This window comes from Rhinolophus sinicus, chromosome 16 (genome assembly GCF_057876585.1).
Source record: "Rhinolophus sinicus isolate RSI-liver-muscle chromosome 16, RSI-T2T, whole genome shotgun sequence".
NCBI classification, from domain to species: domain Eukaryota; kingdom Metazoa; phylum Chordata; class Mammalia; order Chiroptera; family Rhinolophidae; genus Rhinolophus; species Rhinolophus sinicus.
In genome coordinates, this window is record NC_142516.1 from 20500872 (window position 1) to 20523217 (window position 22346).

Here is a 22346-nt window from a genome sequence, read left to right on the forward strand (position 1 = left end):
TTTCTAGGAATTTTGAGACTACCCTTTTGATTTGTCCCTGTAGGCTTTATATTAGAAATTAGCTGTCTTAAAGAACAGCTATCTTCTAAAAGTAGGATCTGTTGTCACAAATGAAGATTGTGAATTGGCTCAATGAAGAAACAGACATTTGGTTTCACTCTAAAGAATTAGATGGTACAAAAATCACGAATGCAAAGTCAGAAGGTGACACTTTCAATCTGGCTAATTTTATAGTCATATAAGGGATCAAGCAAGCTAATAACCTTGAGGTAGGAGATATTTGTGTAATTCGCTAAATGTGGTGCTCTCCATGGCCTAATTAGAAGCTATAAACTGTGATCTTAAATGATCTCCCTTCATGTTCTACCCTGGGTGATACGGTGGCGAGCCTTTGAGAGGAGCTGTACAGTCTGTTCTGGACGTTATTCAGTATGAGTGTACATACGCATGCATGAATCCATTTACATACACATAAGGTTTCAAGGGCACAAACAAAATTACTTACTTGTTAGGTTTTCCTTTTTATAATCTGAAGGGGAAAGGATAAAAATGTGTTTTAAATGAGCATCCATGTATCTCATGTATTCTGTGAGAGAATGCTAAGAACTGCAACTTCTTTCAGCTCTTTAATATGCAACTGGAAAACATTCTTTGCATTCAAATGTGAAAGGATTGCGTCTTTGAAGTTAAACCAGCTAGCTGTTAGAGCTCCTTACAAAGTTCATTAAAGCAACATGCAGCCATTCAGCTTTGTTTTGTGAGATCAGCATTTTCAAACATGTGGCTTATTTTTGCATGCTTAAAAATCTGCTTCGTTGGCTAAGAAAGAAGACTTTATTCCATTCCTCTGACAAAGTACGAGAAGTTTCTTAGCCATTTCTCTGCACTGTTCCAGAAAATGTTACAAGCTCTCATAATAGTCCCCTGAGAAAACAAGGTAACATCTCAAGCAGCAGTTAAAAGTGCTCTATTTCTTTTAGAACAAATGAAGTAAATCCTTATGCTAACCTATGCAATAAGGAGAGCAGTAGAAATCTGTTATTAGATGTCTGAGGGAGGCAGAGATCGGAAAAAAAATTAGAAATGTCTAGAAAAATTAGGAGATTTAAGTTCACAACTTAGTTTCTTCAAAAACAGTAAATTTCTCTTAACCTCCAAACTCTTGAGAGAACTGTTACCTAAATATGGCAGTCTGGTACAGGCCAACGGGTCCCAGTGCATGCTGGGGAGCGTGCTGCAATCTGGCATGGACAGCAGATGCATCCCAGATCTGTAGATTGCTCTTTGGTTCTTTTCTTCCATCGCCAGCCATTCTTTCACACAGAAGAGTTCCTTTACTGCCAGGCAATATTCTCTAAAATAGTTTATGGAGAACAAAACTTGATGAATCATGACATGTTAAAACCAAAATTGTGGCCGAGGCTAAACTCGGTATTTTCAAAACATCATCAGAGTACGTTGTTCTAGCAAAACGATTTTTGAAAGGACTGTTTTATTGTAAATAACGTGAGACTTTATGAATATGTGGTATCACTCTGTGAGACAAAAGGCTATCTTGTTTTGCTTTTAAAACATAATTAATGCTACTTTTTAAAAATAAGATTACATGTAAATTATTTTTTTCCTTTGGAAAAAAAGTAGAACTTTTAAATTAAAAAGGTATTAGGTTAGGAATCCCTAATCTGTCTTCTCTCAACTTTATATTAAAATAACTACAAAGGTACAGAAACAAGGTACACAGTTTTAAAAACACACACACTAAAAGTCACGGATCTTGTCAATCAGTGCCCAGCCTGGGAGATTTTCCTGTGATCTCGGGGTTAATGTGTCTTGGCATGATGTGTCTTCCAAACAGAGCAGCACCACTTTCCTAGCAGGTTGTAGGAGAGCATGTGGGTCCTCGCCCTGCCCTAGCTTTGGAGAAGCCGAGTCCTGTCCCATTGCCGTGTGTGTTTCCATGTGAGAAAGCCAGAGTAATGCCTATATGAATATGAATTTGTTCTATTCATGCATATGCTGTATTATGAGTGAAGAGGCTGAAGAAAGACTAGGTGGACTAATTAGAATTGTGTGGATTAATATTTGTCCTGGCTTATCTTACAGAAAATAAGATAGACTACATAGGCGAAACATGGTTAACTCCAAATTAATATACTTGGGGTTAATAATAAGAGGATTGAAGATAATTAAAGAAGTTAATGATAATAACAGTGATGTTCATTCACTATATGAAGGATACAGAGAGGAGGAAATTGTGTGTGTGTGTGAGTGTGTGTGAGTGTGTTGTGTGTGAGTGTTTTTGAGAGTGTGAGTGTGTCTGTGTGTGTGAGTGTATGTGTGTCTGTGCGAGAGTATGTGTGAGTGTATTTGTGAGTGTGTGTGTGTGTCTGTGTGTGTGAGTGTGTGTGTGTCTGTGTGTGTCAGTGTGTGTGTGTATGTGTCTGTGTAGGTGTGTCTGTGTGTATGCCACAATGGTGTCTTTTTTTAATACTCATGCTTACACTCCTGCTTTCCCAGGTAATTGCTTGCCAACATGGGCCAATTAGACGTGTAGATTAAAGGGCTGTGCATACGATTGTGATGGGATACAGGAGGGTCATGAGTATCACAATAGGATTTCGAATTCTTGGCTTTCCAAGCTTCTGAGAAGCTGAGGAACTAGCAGAGTGTTGCTTAACTTGCTTCTTATTATGCCTGGGTCCCACCCTTGAGCACACAGCACAGTGTTCTGCATTTAGACAACACAGTTAAACTGTACAAAAGTCAACATGGGACATAAGAAAAAAAATTCTGTAGCCCACATTATGTGGAGGAAGCAAATACCTGGGAAAATTATATTTTATTCTACATGGAAAAACACACGAGAAAAATTTTTTGTTTGTTTTGCTTTGTTTTCGTTGACATGCATTAAAGCAGGCCCTCTATAAAAGAGTTTTTTGCAAGGCAAAAAATCAGGATGAAATGAAATGGACAATAGCTTGAAGAGTGGGTTAACTTGAATGTGGTAGTAACTGAAGAAAATAAAGACCACAAAGAAGTGAAACCAACATTAAAGACTTGAAATCTTTACCGAAAATAGCAAAGAAATGGTGTTATAAGAAACTGAATAAATAATAGAGGAAAACTTTAGAAGTTCTAACTGAATGTAGAAGAAAGAATGAAAGGTAAATGATATGTGAAGAGATAACTGAGTGGGAGGAGTAAGCAATATACACAACCAAGGAGTAAGCAAGTAACACAACCAACTACAAATAATAATGTGTCCCAACAAGACAAGTAGAGCACATAAAATAGAAAAATACTCAAAGATCTATAAGAAAACATTTTTAAGATAAAAAGAGCAATAAACCTGATGATTAAAGCATATTTTCCATTATTTTATATATATATATAACTTATAAGAAAGAAAATAATGGAAAGAGATCGACTCCCAGATGAATTTTATAAATATTTTGCATCTGAAGGATTAAGGTAATAATCTTCCTACCATCAGGCAAGAGGAAAATATTCTCTATAAAAGAACAAAATTCAGGATTACCTTCTGTGTTCTTCATTACAACACAAACAAAAAATAATTGGTGAGAGTGCATAGAATTTTGAGGAAAATTGAATGTAACACAAGACTTAAATACCCAGTCAAATCCACATACATATAAGAATTACAGGAAAAACATTTTAACACGTAATCTGAAAAACACCTATTTCAGCAGAACAAGAGATGAATCAAAACAGAATTTAAGAAAAAGAAAGATTTTCCTATGAAACAAATGACAGTGAGCATCAGGGAGGGATAAGGTCAGAGAGCGCTCCTCTAGGTACTTGTATATATGGTTATGCAATCAAATGTAAAAGCTGAAAATAAACACAATTGAATAAAATAATACTAACCTGGTTTATAAATTCAGATAATGTTTCAAAAAGCAAGTGTGGAGAACTCAGTAAAATTATGCTATATTAATTAGGCCTGCCCTCACGCAACATCCTATTTTAAAATTACAACTCTCCCCCACCCCTTGGTACTCCTGATCTTCATTACCCTGGTGTTCGTTTTTTCTCTTTTTATGACACTTAACACCCTCTAAGGAAGTATCACGGTTATTTATTATGTCTCTTGCACATTGTCTTCTCCTGCTAGAATGTAAGTGCCATGGACAAATAACCCTAGAAAAGTCCTGGTAGCCCCATAAGAGCTCAGTATTTGTTGAATAATTGAAATTCCTTGCCATTCATGGAAAGTGATACAAATTATTGAATGACTGTTTATGATCAGAAAACCATGAGCAATAGTATGCTTTTAAAAATCTCAGAAATAACTAGAAGTAGAATATAAAATTGTTTAAGATTTTGGAACCACTTTGAAGGATAAAGGCAAACAAAAATATTGTAAAAGACATAGCGAAAAAGGAAGGAAGAATAAAATGAGAACATCTGAAAAGTAACCTTACTAGTTATTGACAGTAAGCCCAATGTTAGTTCAAATGTCATTGGTGTAAAAAGTTGAAGTTGCCAGAATTGCAAAGAATTCATTCTTAGAAAAAAACAATTATTGTGAAAATGTTTACTGCATCACTATTGAACTGTTCAATCAAGCAGATAAAACTCACTTAAGAGCAGAAAGAACTGGACAATTTAATTATTGATACTAATATTTACATATAAATTTTGTACCTTAAAAGCAGAGACTCTTTTTTTCAAATGTCTGATTTTTTACAATTATTAATTATAAAGAAGTTGTGGTATAGATACACAATGGAATACTATTCAGCGGTAAGAAAAGACGAAATAGGACCATTTGTGACAACATGGATGGATCTTGAGATTATAATGCTAAGCGAAATCAGACAGAAAAGGTAGAGAACCATATGATATCACTGATATGTGGTGTATAACCAAAAACAACAAAAGAACAAGACAAACAAATGAGAAACAAAAACTCATAGACACAGACAATAGTTTAGTGGTTACCAGATGGTCAGGGGGGAGGAGGGTGGTAGACGACGGTAAAAGGGATCAAATATATGGTGATGGAAGGAGAACTGACTCTGGGTGGTGAACACACAATGTGATTTATAGAGGATGTAATACAGAATTGTACACCTGAAATCTATGTAATTTTACTAACAACTGTCACCCCAATAAACTTTAATTAAAAAAATAAATTAGATTTAGCAAAAAAATGTTATATATCAGAGAAAACAAAACCTCAATAAAATATAGAAATGTAAAAAATTTAGACTATATTTTCTGACCCCAATTCAAATAAAATGTTTAACTACAAGGATTTAAAAAAATAGAAACAATTTTCAGATAAAAAATACTTATCTAAATGACAATTGGAATTAGGAAAAATAAATTTTAAGTACACTACAAATGACTTACATATTTAGAAGATAATTGACTATGCTATTTTATAAATTTGAAATCTCAATGAAAGAGATGTTTTTCCTAAAAACACAAAAAGGGTAAATTATTTTCAATCTTAAAAAGAACATTTGTGGCCCATGCATGTGAACTGATCTAGGACATAAATGTTGGAAAGTTAATCAATTAATTTGTGCTATCATCCAAACATGCAATTCAATTTTAACGTTGGGTGTTCCTTGAGAGATACTTACATGTCATGCATGATGAAAATATAATCTTCTTAGGTGAGGAAACAACAAATTATATTACTTTTACAATGTCTCCAAACCCTAAAAATCTGCAGTAAGTTGAGGCATAGAGTCCCTATTTTAATGACCTCATAGTCCTCCGTGGTAAATAGAGAGTGTGCTAAAATGATTTCAGTATTTAAATAGTTCCTGGTTTTATCAAAACAGAAGTAGGAATGTACTGTGTTGGTAGTTCTCATCAAAAGAGAACAATATGGATCCAGTTTCTAATATAAACCATGAGTGCAATGTATCCTTTAATCCTCTCAACTCTATTTTGCAGATGAGGACACTGAAGTTTAGCCAAGATCACATAACAAAGTGGTACAAACAGTATTTGAACTTTGTTCTATTTGTCTCAAAAGCCAGATTGAGTCCTGTCTTTTCTACATAAGATGTAAATAAAGGCAACGATAATTCTATTGAACATGGATTTATGAATTTCTGTGTTTAAAGAGTATGGGGGGTTTTAAGAAGTAGCTATTTATAATCTACTTCTTCCCTCCCCCCATATGAGACAAGAGTGCCAGTACTTAAATTAGAATATTGGGTGGAATGTATTTTAAAGTAATATACATATAGCATACAGTATAAAGTAATATTCTGAAATACTGACCATGATCTCACATTTATTGGCAAATAATGCTGAAACACCTGAAGTGTAGTTTTATTTTCCCTTCTCTATCTTGGCTTACTAATGAGGTCTGTGTTAGTTCAGGATTTCTTTTTGTTTCATAGAAAGCAGGGATATTTATGAATATGATAATACAAACAATAACAAGGACAAGAAAACATACCTTTTATGACATTTTCTAGAAGCTCAGAGAGCTTCTATTAAAAGATATCAGTGGTAGATTTACATGGTAGGAATTTTGTCAATAATTACCTTCTATTTGGACACAAGTCACGTTTTGCCTTTATTATTGCACGTGACAACTTCCTCTCTTGAAAACCCTTCCTGTTTGCAGACAAATACGTTTTCCTATTTATTTAATTATTTTTAATTTTACCTGCAAATGGGTGTAGGAGTAGGTATTACTCCAGGGTTGCATTCTTGGAAGATGTGGTTACACAGCATAGCCTCTGCAGCCGGCCGGCAGAGTGGACTCAGTGCTTTCAGTTCATTCCAGGCTGTGTGGACCAGTAGTTCTTGGGCCTCCTCAGGGTCCACATAGGAATTGTTGAAGAAAACAAGAGCATCTTTTGCCAGGACAGCATTACACACTTCTCCTCTGTACTGGGCGCAGTAACCTTTATTATCTTTCTGTGGTTTACTGAAAGAAGCAATGAACAACATTCCCAATCACATGTTATTTCTTAGCATTCAGTCTTTTTCTTTTTTTTTTTTCCGTTTCCACTTCTGCATCACAAAATAGGAGACAATTGCACAACTTGGTTGACATGCTCAATCTGAATATTGTCTTCATTTCCACCCACTATAATGTCACTTCCAACTACTCTAGGGGGCTATTATGAGGATTAAGGGTGACAATGGATGTGGAAAACTTTAGAAACTATGCATATCTTTATCATTTACATTATAAATAGAATTTGACTGCTCCTAGTTAAGTTAAGCAGCCTCACATGCTTCTTACAAATAAGCTACATAGGCAAATAAATACATAGAAAAGAACATAGTCATCATGATGATTAACAAATGATTGAGCATAATAATTACTCTGATCCAAAAAGCTTGTAGCTTTACAAACATAGTTTGTATTAGGATAATTAAGTACCTGACTTTTATTGTATGCATACATCTTTGCGACACCTTCCATACACGGATTCTGTCACTCACACATCTTTCCAGCATTCTATTAAAGAATAAAAAGAGCCACATAGGGGAAGAAAGCATAGGATATTGCTCTCAGAGGAGCTAAGTAGCATCTTTAGTTTCGCTACTTTCTCATCAAGTGTCTTGGGGAAAGTCATATGGTCACTCAAAGCCCCAATGTCCTAATCTGTATAGCGATGTAAGTAAGTATTCTGAACTCAAGTTATTGTGTGCTAAAGCGTAATATGTATGGAGAAAAATTGTAAAATCTCTAGGGCTAACCCAAAAATAAGATTTAAAGCTTATCTGCTGTAACAATTGAAGAGAACAATAGGGAGGATGGATAACGCTGCTGGTACTCTCTTCAGGTATCCACTGCCTTCTTAATGGCATAATTGGAAAAATAAAAATAATTCCTATACTCACCTGGCAAATATTTATTGAGCACTTATTACGTGTAGGCACTGGTATGGTCTCAATATATTCTGATGCCTTCCATAAGATCTCTATCTTTAATAATGACAGAAAACTCTTAAGTTGTATTCTCATTTAATTTGTCCAACTGTTGGAATTTAGCATTTTGTTATCTTTATATAAAGGATTGTAAGGTAAGAAAATTAAACAAATTGGAATTTGTGACAAATTTTATATTGTTAAGAAACCCTATTTGAATTTGAAAAATCGATACTTAGAAACCATTATTTGCTAGTCTTTCAAGCAAATCTATTAAGTGAGATATAACTCATTCAGGTAAAACAGTGAACTTCCAAGAAAAAATGTACTTTAAAATAGTGTTTTGTAATACAGAATTTTCCTCTAATTCATAGTTGCCTTTTAGTAATTAGCCAACGTGAATTTGACTGCATTACTTGTCGTTTGTTGGGGATTTTTCAAAAGAAGGCCTTGAATAAGAAAACATAAAACTCTCATGAAAACATGGGCCAGATAAGGTTGGGAAAACACCCAGAGAAAAAGCTATGACTACTCCTCTTAGGGAATCCAGTCTATAATAACACTAAGAAAGTTCAAGAGAAGCAAGAAAGCTGTGCTTTAAGAAACTGAATAATAATACCTAATAACCAGATATTGCTCAAACTGGTTTACGAAATGGTTTCACATATTAATATAATATCTTGGTAAAAAGGGAGGATGGGTAAGAGCAGGTGTGACTCATTTTATTAACAGAAAAAACTGTATCACATAAAAGTTAAATACGAATTTCCCCCAGTGTCTCTGAGCTGATAATTATTCATGCTATCATGTGTTAACTATTGAATGACTCTGTTATTTTTCTGTATTTTTAAAATTAAAAGCATTCATAATTTTTCCTTTAGTTACACAAAAACATTTTTCAAAAACATTGGAAACTAAGAAAAATTACACAAAAGAAAAATTAATGAAAATAGCCTCAGAGATAAGGATTATTAACAATCAATTGTTAACTCTTCCTCTGGATTTCTGCTGCTACTTCTCTTAATAAAAGCCCTAAAAAAATATTTGAACAACTTCAGTTGGCTTAAGAGTATTGAGTCCTCATTTATTTTTGAGCAATAGCTACATAATGCAAAAATTAAAAATCCAAAGAAAAAAAGCAGAATAGATTTTTGAATAGAAGTGAGATCTTGGTTACAGTTTTGGTTATTTTTTCTGCCAGCTTGAAGCTTATACTAGCCTATGAAAACCATTTGCATGCTGGGAAAAAAACATAAAATACAAAGTGCCTATAGTTCTTATTAATTTTCTACATCTTTGATGTTTCTGGGAGCATAAAAGACTTAGCTTTGGTAGTATATCTATGCTAGAATTAGTTCTAAAATGTAAGAAATACACAGGACCAAATATATACATATGTTTTATATCTATCTCTATCTATCTATCTATCTATCTATCTATCTATCTATCTATCTATCTATCTATCTATCTATCTATCTATCTATCATCTGTCTATCTAGAGAGAGAAAGAGAATGCCCAGTCACAGTTTCAGAGTTGAAACAACTTCTTTTTCCATTTTCTCTCTTCTTTTGCAGACTTCTAAACCTCAAATTTTATGCAATGTTCAAAGTTTAGATGCAAAGCACAGAGACAAATTGGGCCATTTTATCCCTCAACCTCCTACTATCACTTAAACAAAATTTGAAAGAAGCTCACAGCAAAAATTGGTGAATAAGATAAATGCAAAGAATTTCCTTGGTGTCTTCTGCTGTCTTTTGCAAGTGATGAGACCCCTCCCTGTCCAAGTGAAGTCATGTTTCTCTGCAGGCAGATCTTGGGACTGCCGATGGAGCAACAGCAGAAGCAGCTGGTCCTGTTGTTCATTTGAGCAGTGGGACAGAGGTCACAGGGATCTGAGCACAGAATGCTTGTTATTTTGGAATGATCTGCCAGACTATCTCCCCAAATGCTAGTTACTATTGCACCTGGAGCCAGTCCCTCTCTCTCTTCCTGACAAACTAAACCTGACTGATCTTCCTTTCTGTAGTTTCTCTTTTTAGAGGCAGCAATGGATATTTGATCCCAAGTCCCTGTTTTAACTTCTTTTATAGCAGACAATTCTCCTTGGTTAAGTGGAGTATTTAAAGGATTCCCACTACGCCTTTTACTCTCATTTGCTTTAACATGCATGAATCCCATATTAAAACACCATCTTGCGTTTCTATGAGTGAGACCTCGACTTACTTTGAACACATCACACTTTGTCCAAAGGGCACATGCAGATGACCAGCTGTGGTTTATTTGAGTTAAGACAACCCCTCCACTCCAGTGGAAACTCCACAGCTTCTCTCACCGTGTAGGGGTGACATACCTGTACCTCTTCTCTGGTATAGACAAACCTTCTTTCCTTATGTATGATCTGCCCGGTCTCCCATTGTACTTTCCCCAAAAGTGTGATGACTGGGGCTCTATGCCACTTCCAATCTCCAAAGCAAACTGGAATTGTTTTTATTCTTTCATGCCTAGTGTCTTTGTATGTGATTCATTCTCTAAGGCAGGGTCAGCAATTACAACCCAGAGGTCAGATTCCACGTTGCCTGTTTTTATACTGCTTGTGAACTAAGAATGGTGTTTAAGAAGTGAAAGTTATACGAATTTCAAATTTCAGTGTCTATAAGAAGAGCCTGATTGGAGCAGAGCCATGGTCGCCTTTTGATGAATTGTCTATGCTGTTTTTGCCCTGCAACAGCAGAGTTCAGCAGTGGCAACAGAAACGGTATGGCCCACAAAGCCAAGTATATTTAATATCTGGCCCTTTACAGAAAAAGTTTGCCAATCCCTGCTCTAAGACATAGATAGATCGAATGTCATTTTTCTGAAATGCCAAACCCAATGTCCTCAAGGAGAAGGACATGGCCTTCTGTGAAAAACACCTCTTCTGTTTCTTCTGACTAAAATTATTACCTATTTATTGTGTAAAATAGAGAGTGATGTAACGGCAATTTTAAATTTAATTTTTTTTCCAAAATTTATCTTAGCCCAATATATAAACACTTTGTATATTTTATTTATTCGTACATATGTCAGTTATAATTAGTGTATACATAAGTATAATAGATAACAGTATTATATGTACTATACATAGTATATAATTATATCAACAGGATAATTAGAATTATCCTGTAAACATATTTTTGTATCCTGCATTTTTACTTAGCATGATAGACATTTGCCTATACCATTATGTTTTTCAAAAGCATGGTCCTAAAATCACACCAATTTATCTTATTAATTGATATTGACATTGCTCATATATTTCACTAATAAATATAAGGTTGTTTGAATTTTGTTGTTCATACACTTATTATTTCCTTAACTAGATTACTAAGAGTGGGTTTACCTGATTAATAGATACAACAATTTTAAGGTTCTCAATAAAAATTGCTAAATGCTCTCTATAAAGGCTATAGCAATTTTCTCTCTACCAGCAAAGTTTGGGAGTGCTTGTATTATCATAAGTGAAAAAGGGTATGGCATTTTTATTTTATTAACATTTATTTGAGTACTAATGAGTTTAAAGTTTTTCATTCGCATTTATGTTCATGTTAATGATTTATTTCTGTCTTTGAGTCCTTGGAATTTGTATATGCTTCCGTTATTATGTTGTCTTGTAATCTCTCTCTCTCTCTCTCTGTTCCCTAGTAAAATGTAAATTTCTTGGAGACAGGGAATACGTACAATTTAATTTGTTTCTCTGCTTTCTAATATAGTGCCAGGAATAGAGTGAATAGTATAAAAATATACAGAGAGGACAGCTGTGCCAAATCGTGTGTGAATGAAAGATGGCATCTCTTCTGCTAGTAGCCTGCATTTTAACATTTACCACATTTATGTTCTACATCCCTTCTGTAGAGACTCAGCCTCCCTGTAGAGTTCTTAAGGATCAGGACTCTGTCTCTTAAAACTGTGACAGGTAAAAGAATACATCAAAGCTATATGAACTGGGACAAGATCAAGAACTAACCAAATTTCCTTATGCATGAATTATTTCATTTCATAGAATTAGAAGCAGCGATTGGGGTTTTAGGTCTTGCTCAGTTACTGTACTGTCTGGGTTAGTGTAGTAGTTACCAATCTAAGTTCTTGAGGCTGTCCACCTGAGCTCAGATTGAGGCTTTGTGGTTTGCTATGTGGTCCGGGCAGCCTTGGTGCATCAGGGATAAAAAAAAAAGGGAATAATAATAGTTCTTGCCCCATTAAGTCACTAAATGTTAATATGAGAAAAGTGGTGATCAGAAATGTACTCCAAAACTTAACTGCTATTATCATTATTACTATTATTAATTATTCTGAATCTCAGTGTCACCATTTGTAAGATTAGATAAAAATAGTTGTCACACTTCACAGAGTTTCTATGAAAGTCAATTTTATTGCAAATAAAACACTGTAAGTTGCAAAATGTTATGTTACAAGATGATACTTTCTTATCACCAGGACAAAGCAACGAGGGAAAGTTTGGGAGTCAGTTCTGGGTTCCATTTCCAAGCCTATAATTTACTAGTAGTTGTGTAAGTCACTGGAACTCTCCAGTTCAAAGGAACTCTCTTAGTTTCTTTTCTGTACAATAAGGATAATAATAGTACTTATTTCATAGGATTTCCTGAGGATAACTTTAAATTATGCATGTGAAGCCCTTAAAACAATGCCTGATACTTCATAAGTATTCAACAGATGCTACCTATCTTCATCTTCACCATTGTCTTGTAAGAATATAATTAATAAAATGATTAGAAATTAGAAAGTTTCTGAAAGATGACAGTGCTCAGCAAATAGACAATAAATGGCATGCCAAACAAAATTAAAACACAACAAAACAGAACATGAATATAATAACAATATCTTACCTCCATGCTGTTAACAGGAAAAGACGTTCCCGTGGGAAATCAAAATAAAGGGGGAAAGAAACAAAAGTTAGCACATTTTCATCTTAAGGTTTGCAGGAGATAGCTTTGATACCTCTAATCTCTAAATTTCTGGAAAGTTCCCTGTTTTTGTTAGGAGGATACCGCATTAACAAGGCAGAGTTGGAGACTGAGATTAAGAAAATAGTAAGTGTCTACAGGAACTGAATTCTTTTCAAGTTGAAGCAACCATGGGCACCATCAGCCCAGACAGTGTCATAGCTCCGAATTTCCCTCTGTTAGCCACCCAGGGACTTTGCATGGTGAAAGCAAGATGTGGAGGTTAAATGGGAAGAGGTGAGAAGGGAGCGTGGAGGAGGGCTGAGAGAGCTGTTATTCCCACAGACCTATTGGCTTCGTGGTGAGCAACCTGTGCAGACACACAGGGTCTTGCACAGAGAAGGGCCACGTGCTTAGATTAATGCGCTGCTGTTGCTGTCCTGAAATACTTAATTTTTTAACAAGGGACACTTGTATTTTTATTTTGCACTGGGCTCCATGAAGTATGCTCACAGAGTGAAAGCTCAGGGGACTGAGGGAACTGCCCTCCCCTCGGGTGGATTATGGGGCTCCTAGCACCAATGGCCTCAACTTGGACTCTCCCAAGGCATGGGGGTCCTTGTGAGGGTATAGTGACCAGCATTTCTGAGTGATTCCATCTTTTTTTTTTTTTTTTTTTGTATAGGAAATCTAAAAGCTCACACTCTTTACCAAGCACTTTGTGATTTACTTCCTCCTGTCCCTCAACTCCCATTATAAACGTAAGTAAAACATGCCTTGCCTACAACTAATTGGCCTTAATAGAATGTCTCCTAATGTCCAGGTCTAACTCTGTTGGCAGGTTTTAGGTCGATTTGGGTGTCCTTCTTTTGCTGCCTTTAAGGATTCTAAAATGAATTCCTTTGAGCAGTCAATCTTCTTGAAAAACCTTGTAAACTCAATTTGTCTTTCTAATCATTCCTTTTTGCATGTGTGGGGATTGGTGACTATGAGGACTTTTGTCACCTTGAATGTGTGACTCTTGTCTTTATGGATTTTTATTAAAATGAGCCTAATGATGAGGCTCAAACACCAACCTACATGAGGCACTTACATGACCCAAAACTCATGAAAATTCTGCTACTGTACAGATAGAACAGATGGAAGTAGGCAGCAGGAAGTTCTTCCAGAGAAAATGGTAGATAATTGGAAGAGGTAAAGGAAGATTCTAAGAGCAGCTGAGGAAGGAAACTTATTGAAACACAAAGAGGCCAAGGTTATGTATATCAAAGAGCCTTCGGTTTAAGGTGTCAGAGGAGGATTCAATACCATGGAGACATGCCAAAGAGAGTCCAGGCACAGTACTTGGGAGGAGATAATAAAATTAGATAGGTTTCTATTTCAAGGACAAGTAGGTAAAGAAAAATGAAATTAAGTTAAGAGTGCTTGGTTGTCTCAAGAGTATTAAGAGAATCAGAGGATGCTTTTATTCACTGGGATTCCATGTGTTTCTTATAGGAATTTCTCCAGCCACATTTCCTTTTTTGGGGACAGTGAGGAAAGGGGTCCAAGAACCTTGCAATCATGGACAAGTGCTTTTATCTCAAAACTAAATTTTTAAAAATTCCAAAAATCTCCAACAGTCATTAACATTTGTAGTACCTTTTAAATTATCTGGAAAAGTCAGTAAAAGTTTGGTTGTCTTCTAAACTATACAGTGACTCTAATGTACGAAATCTGCCGGATTGTAAAAGGAATGCTTAACTCTTCTGCCTACCTGCAGAATATCTGGTAGCAATTCGGTGTGGCTACTGGCTGTTACTCATTTATTATTTTCCCTTTTATTAAAAACAAAAAACCCGTAATCACTATGAAACCAGACAAAGCCGCCATGAAATGCCAGGGGATAGTGTCTGTTTGTTGATAAGGAGACTCTCTACCTATCGTGGCTAAAGCAGTGAGTGGTAAAGTTGATCACGTGCTCCTCCGACATCACCACATGTCTCATAATTGGGGAGAGTATTAGGGGAAGTGTGACTATCAGACACGAGAAAGAGCCCGTGAAACATGGTAGTACATTCAGTCAGCTCTACTGATTACAAAATACGTATAACTCAAAGTTCTATTTATTTTCTGTAATAGTGTGAAGCATCAACTCCTAGAAAACAAAACTGCAGTTTTGCTTTCTGTGGTTTCAGTTACCTATAATCAACTGCGATCTGAAAATATTAAATGGAAAATTCCAGAAACGAACAGTTCATGAGTTTTAAATTACACGCCGTTCTAAGCAGCGTGATAAAATCTCGCGGCATTCTGCTTCATGGGGCCCAGGATGTGAATCATTCCTTTGTTCAGCGTCTCCACTCCGTAGACCAGGGGTGTCCAAACTGCGGCCCGGCCCATGGGCCAACTGCGGCCTGCGATCCATTTTTAATTGGCCCGCAGCAAATTACAAAAATATATTTAGTTTACTTAAATAAACCAGGTGAGGCAATACGTACTTCACCTCCAGTGAGTGGCCCGGCTGTTTGTGTATTTTACTGCATATGGCCGGTGGTGAAAAACGTTGAAAAAGTTTGGACACCCCTGCTGTAGACGGCGCCCGCCTGTTAGTCACTGAATAGCCAGCTGGGTTATCAGATCAACTGTGGTAGTATCACAGAGCTTGTGTTCAAGATACAAGTGGTCCCAAAGCACAAGAGTAGTAATGGGGGAAACTCAGAGATGCCAAAGAGGAGTCGTAAAGTGCTTCCTTTGACTAAAAAGTTAAAAGTTCTTGACTTAACAAGGAAAGAAAATCAAATTGTATGCAGAGGTTGTCAATAGTAGTCTAATGCTATGTCACAATGCCTACACTCACTTCTATCATCGCATGGAAATTGTATCATCTCACATCATCACAAGAAGAAAAGTGAGTACAGTCCAGTAAGATATTTTGAGAGTGATCACATTCACATAACTTTTATTACAGTATATTGTTATAATTGTTCTATTTTATTATTAGTTATTATGATTAATCTCTTACTGTGCCTAATTTATAAATTAAACTGTATTTATAGGAAAAATAAATGTATAAATTAACTGTATGTATAGGAAAAACATAGTATATAGCATTCAGTTTTATATGCAGTTTAGGGCATCCACTGGGGGTCTTGGAACATATTCCCTGTCCATAAGGGGGCACTACTGTTTGTGGTCTATTTGGGGAGTTGGGGACTCCAATGATGACACATCATATTTCTCCTTAGTGCCCATTTTTGGTTATGCTACATATGTTCATTTGAGTTTTAAATTTAGTGATTAGAAGCTCCAGACCCTGAGGTCAGTCCAAAGAAGGGTCATTGCAAAAGGTGGGAGTGTTATCAATGTCATTCTGAATGGTGAATACAAATATGTATTTTCCTTTCGTGAATCCCTATGTCTATTTTTCTCCAGCTTTATTGAGGTACGATTGATTAACATTATATAAGTTTAAGGTGTACAATGTGCTGATTTGATACACTTAAATATTGCAAAATGATTACCACCATCGCATTAGCTAACTCCTCCATCATATCACATAATTACCATTGTGTGTGTGTGTGTGTGTGTGAGTGAGAGAGAGAGAGAGAGAGAGAGAGAGATAACATTTAAGATCTACTCTCTTAGCTGCTTTCAAGTATATAATACAGTATTATTAACTATAATTGCCCTGCTGTACATTAGATTCCCAGAATTTACTCATAACTGGAATTTTGTAGCCTTTGATCAACAACTTCCCACTTCCTCCACCCCCAACTCCTGGTAACTACCACTGTTCTCTTTCTATGAGTTAGGCTTTTTAACATTTCACATATAAACGAGACCATACAGCATTTATCTTTCTCTATCTGACTTATTTCACTTAGCACAATGCCCTCGAATTTCATCCTTGTATTGTCGCAAATGGCAAGATTTCATTCTTTTTATGGCTGAATAATATTTCATTGTGTATATACACCATATCTTCTTTATCCATTTGTCCATTCACAGATGCTATTATGAATAATGCTGCAATGAACCTGAAAGTGCAGATATCTCTTCAATATCCTGTTTTCATTTTCTTTGGGTATAAATCCAGAAGTGGGATTGCTAGATCATATGCTAGTTTAATTTTAAGTTCTTGAAGAACCTCTATCCTGTTTTCCATACTGGCTGAACCAATTTACATTCCCACCAACAGTGCTGAAATAATCCCTTTTCTCCACATCCTTGCTGACACTTGTTAACTCTTTCATTTTTTTCTTTTTCTGTGATAAATGCCATTGAAATTTTGATAGATATTGTATTGAACTGTAGATTGCTTTAAATAGTATGGACATTTTAATAATGTTAGTTCTTCTGACCCATGAATACAGAATACCTTTCAATTTATTTATGTCTTCTTAAATTTCTTTCATCAAAGTCTTAGAATTTTCAATGTATTGATCTTTCACCTCCTTGGTTAAATTTATTCCTATTTTAATGTTTTTGATGTTATTATAAATGTGATGTGTTTTTTCTTTCATTTCTTTTTCAAATGTTTTATTATTAATGTATAGAAACACAACTGACTTTTGTATGTTGATTTTGTATGCTGCAACTTCACTTAATTGTCTGATGGAGTTTTCTGGTGAAGTCCTTAGAATTTTCTACACATAAGATAATATCATGTGCAAAGACAGTTTTACTTCTTCCTTTTCTATTTGAGTGCCTTTGTTTTTACTTTTTATTGCCTTGATCGTTCTGGCCAGCACTTCCGGTATTATGTTGAATAGGAGTGGTGAGAGTAGGTACTCTTGTCTTGTTCCCGATCTTAGAGGAAAAGCTTTCAACCTTTTACTGTTGAGTATGATGTTGGTTGAGAGTTTTCATATATGGCCCATATTTTGTTGAGGTATATTCCTCCTATACCCAATTTGTTGAGCGTTTTTATCATGAAAGGATGTTGTATTTTGTCAAATGCTTTTCCTGCATTTATTGAGATAATCATATTTTATCTTTCATTCTTTTAATGTGGTATAGTGCATGTATTGATTTGCATATGTTGAACCATCTTTGAACCTTTGGGAAACATCTCACTTCATTATGGTGTATGCTTCTTTTAATGTGTTATTGAATTCCGTTTGTTAATATTTTGGTCAGAATTTTTGCATCTGCATTCATCAAGGATAGTGGTCTGTAGTTTTCTTTTTCTTGTAGTGTCCTTATCTGGCTTTGGCATCAGGATAATGCTGGTCTAGTAATATGAGTTTGGGAATGTTCTCTCTTGTTTAATGTTTTTGAAGAGTTTCAGAGGGTTGATGTTAATTCTTCTTTAAATGTTTGGTAGAATTAATACCTGTGTCTATTTTGATGGCCTCTGCCTCTTCCGGGACTGTGCTCGTTAGAGGGACCATGAGCTGGTCTCTGCTGCAGGGCCAAGGATTCTGATGACAAAGAGAAGGCATCTTGCCAACTATCTGGTGTCCTGGCAAGTTTAAATTGCAACTTGAACCTTTTGGGGTTATGACAGGAGGGGAAATGCAACTTCCTGGTTCATAGAGAGAAGTTCCAAAAGTTTTTCTGACTCCTTTTGATAACTAACAGTGAATGTAAATGAGTCAGAAAGAAGTATATCACATTTCTCAAACAATGCATAAGGATTTGGACATACACATGGAAGAGTTTTGGGAAAATAAAGGCTGATCTTTATTTTTTCTTGTATTTAAACACTAGAAGTATCATTAGACTTAATCCTAACCACTAGACCAGATTTTTCCATTTCCAATTTTCCCCGCTGGGATGAGTAAATAAACAGATGGACTAAAAGCTTCAAAGTGAGACAGGAAGAATGTGACAAAGGGGGCTGTTGACTACAGAACACTAGAGTAGGATGAGGTTCACTGAAATGAGAGAAAGGAGAGTTTGGGGTAAGAAAGCATTGCCAGAATGTCAAGGAGAGGCACCATACCTGACTCAAAGCTCTAGACCTCTGGCCAGCCCAATCAGAGGCCAAAGGAGAGAGGGGCTGAAAACAGAAATAGAGAAAGCAGATGCCACACCCAAGTTCTGGAAGATCTAGGGAGCATAAGATCATGCTTCTTTGAAACGATTCTGAATTAGAGTGACTCAACAGAATTCTTTTCTACCAAAGTGGCCACACTTCTCTAGAATGGGGTCCAGGCAGCACCCTGTGTTGGAAGGTAGTTTCCTCAATGATGGCAGAAGGACCCTCAGGAGGCATCTAGCAGGTTTAATGGAAAAGAACAGGTTAAAGAGATGAAGAGAAAAAGTCAGATGTCTGATGGGGTTCAGCAGTCTTATTCCACTGTACCTATGAGACACGCTCATGAGATATTCCGGGGGGAAATTTAGGAAAAGCAGGTGAGCTTCAAATATCCTCATCATTAGTAAGACCCAACCGGAAAAACAGATCAGAGGCTGAGCAATTGATCTTGTAGTTTTTTATGAATTAGCAACTTGAGGGAGTTCCTCTTTACTCATCTTAGTAACATTTTCTTCCATATGCAGAAGGATTCCCACTTCTGTTGACTAAAGTCAAGTCATTGCTGTTTCCAGTCTACATGACCATTGCCCCTACTGAGGTCAGAGCTCCTCATCTGCATTCAACGCTGCTGCTGCAACAGATTCCAATCCCTCTCTGCTGCTCCATGCCAGTCCATGCATTGCTCCCACCAGCCCTTTTCCCATACAAATTAGATTGCTGTTTCCCGTGGACTGCCATTGCTGACTGCCCCAATCCTCACTCTCGTGTATTCTCAACATTGATCACTCTGCCCTGCACCCTGGGGCATTACCTTTCCATGTGGCCTGTGCACACATTAAGGCTCTATCTACATCAGAAAATACTGTTATTTGGGGGGTGGAGGGAGGGTGTGGTTACAGCTATTCAGGACCCTAAGTGTCCTGAATGTAATCAAACTGTCTTCCTTTCAATATTTCCTTTATCTTCGGTAAAGAAAGAAGTCATTGGGGGCCAGATCAGGTGAGTAGGGAGGGTGTTCCAATACAGTTATTCGTTTACTGGCTAAAAACTCCCTCACAGACAGTGCCATGTGAGCTGGTGCATTGTCGTGATGCAAGAGCCATGAGTTGTTGGTGAAAAGTTCAGATCGTCTAACTTTTTCATGCAGCCTTTTCAGCACTTCCAAATAGTAAACTTGGTTAACTGTTTGTCCAGTTGGTACAAATTCATAATGAATAATCTCTCTGATATCAAAAAAGGTTAGCAACATCATTGCAACAAGTTTGCGAATTTAATCATCAGGCCTCGCTCTTACTCCTTGTCTCCTCTAAAATAATTAAATGACTTCGCATTGATTGAAGAATACATCCAACCTACTTAGGCTCTTTAAAACCTGGCTGGAACCCACATTTCAAACCGTTCTGCCCACTGTCCGCCTCACTCCCAGTCTTCATTATGCTCTAGCCAGCGCCAACTAACTCGCTGTTTCTGAGCACACTTCCGCCTTTTCATCTCATCCTCATGACTCCTGCTCCATTCCCTTAAACTCTCCCTCTCTCGTGCTCTTGTTGTATTTTGTTTATGCTTCTGCCACAGAACATAATCTGTGCCATAATATATTAAGTTGGTGCAAAAGTAATTGTGGTTGAAAAGGTTAAAAAATAAATGTAAGGGGGAGCAAATATATGGTGATGGAAGGAGAACTGACTCTGGGTGGTAAACACACAATGGGATTTACAGATGATGTAATACAGAATTGTACACCTGAATTCTATGTAATTTTACTAACAATTGTCACCCCAATAAATTTAAAAAATAAATTAAAAAATAAAAAAATAAAAAATAAATGCAAACACTGCAATTACTTTTGCACCAACCTAATATATGGCTGATTGACTTCTTTTCTAGATTGAAAGTCCCTGGAAGGCACTCCGTTGTTAATTATCCCATTTGTTAATTAAGTTTGCATCCCTTTACCTAACACGATGGCCTGAATCCGTGTATGTAATGAATGCGTGTAAGAGTACTTTATACACAGTAGAGTACCATGTAACTAGTAATCATTTTATTGTTATTTGTTAAATTGAGTTGAATTTATTGTCAGGATTCTCACCCATTTTCTCTGGGAGAAATTATTTCCCATCAGTGGAAAATTTAGAGTAACTGACATGATGTCTCAAGACAATACAGGGAGACATATTGCTGCAAAAGAAGGCAGAAGGCAGCCTTGGTTTTGGAATCTTCCCCTTCCTTCATGGGCATGCCTCAGAGGGCCAGCCTATATATTTCCCTGTGGTCTCTAGTCACCTCATATTAAAAATCACAAAGATTACTGGAAACTTCCCCATTAGGGAAGATCAAAGAAGTGGCACTGTAATAAGGCAAGTCAGGCTCCGGGAAGCTGGCCCCGGGCACAGGTTCTACCAATGCATGACTTCCGTGTGAGAACAAGCATCTCTGCTGACTCACGGACAGTAGGCTTACTATGAATATAACATGCTCGGCATTTCCTGATACAGGGATTATTTTCATCTCTAGGAATTCCACATATGTTCTCAGAAGCCTTTGGAACATTTAAAATTTAAAAATAAAACTTGGTACCCCAACACAAATATCCCAGAAATCCAGGTGTCAGCCCTTTTCCTTGAAAACACCTGTGAGTCCTGCTGTCACTTGCATGAAACAGGAAAGACCACAAGATCACTTACTTCTAAGTGAAAAATGCCCACAAGAAATAGCCATGAAGAAATTGGCACAGCCCTGTTAGATACCTACCAACTTACTCTTTGAGAGCCTTGGGAAGTTTGATTCACCCAGAGAGGGAAATAAAAAAGAGAGGAAAGGGAGAAAGAGAGAGAAGAGGAAAAGGAGCGAAAAGTAAAGAAAGAAAAATGAAGGAAAAAAGAAAAGGAAAGAAGGTAAGAAGGGAGGAAAAGAAAAGAAAGAGAAATGAGCTCCTCGAAGCTGTTACCCATCACTTGGGCAGGTATTTGAAAATTTAGTTTTTGAGGCAACAAATCAGCAAAATCGATTATCTAGGTCAATCTCTGGAGTGTCCCCATAAAGGAAGAAATAGTCTGAAGGGGACTGGAGTGAGAGAAAAGAGAAAAAAGATTTTTGCCCATTATGTGATGTTGTGGAATAGTGCCAAGACTTTTCTTTTCCTGGAGCAATGCAATTGTGAAAATCCATCCTACCTGCTATACTGATGGTGGCTGCAGCCTTTGCAGTACTGAATTTCTCTCCATGCTTATTAGTAGCTATACATGTGTAGAGTCCTGGCCTGGTGATAAACAGCTGCAGTCTTGAGTCAATCACTCGGTCTTTCACACTTTCTTGAATGGACCCAGAAGAAACCTGGTGCAGTAGGGGGAGGAAAGGAGACATTTGGTCAAGGATTCCATAAATTGCTGCATCAGTATATTTGAAAGAAAAAGGATTAAGATTAGAATCAAAAGGCATGCAGTAAATTGCAAAAATAGCCCCAAACTTCCCTCCATATGCCAATGACCTTGCAATGTGACTTTGTAGCTCTTACCTCAAGACGTAGCATCTTTCTCCATGCTTTGAATCTAGACTGGCC

At 36.5% G+C, this 22346-nt stretch overlaps 1 protein-coding gene across 5 annotated transcripts in view; it reads right to left on the bottom strand.

The window, feature by feature from the left end:
• MUSK (muscle associated receptor tyrosine kinase) overlaps positions 1–22346 on the bottom strand; it is an 83722-nt gene that overhangs the window by 9291 nt on the left and 52085 nt on the right. For 2 of the 5 annotated variants that reach the window (XM_019749520.3, XM_088792910.1), the window contains 5 exons: positions 21961–22120; positions 12763–12769; positions 6662–6925; positions 1179–1354; positions 506–529 (listed from right to left, as the gene is read on the bottom strand). In XM_019749520.3, the coding sequence (XP_019605079.3) occupies positions 506–529; positions 1179–1354; positions 6662–6925; positions 12763–12769; positions 21961–22120 (631 nt within the window). Of the gene's footprint in view, positions 1–505; positions 530–1178; positions 1355–6661; positions 6926–12762; positions 12770–21960; positions 22121–22346 lie in introns of those variants that run through there. The other 3 variants (XM_019749523.3, XM_019749519.3, XM_074330819.2) reach the window with 2 other exon arrangements.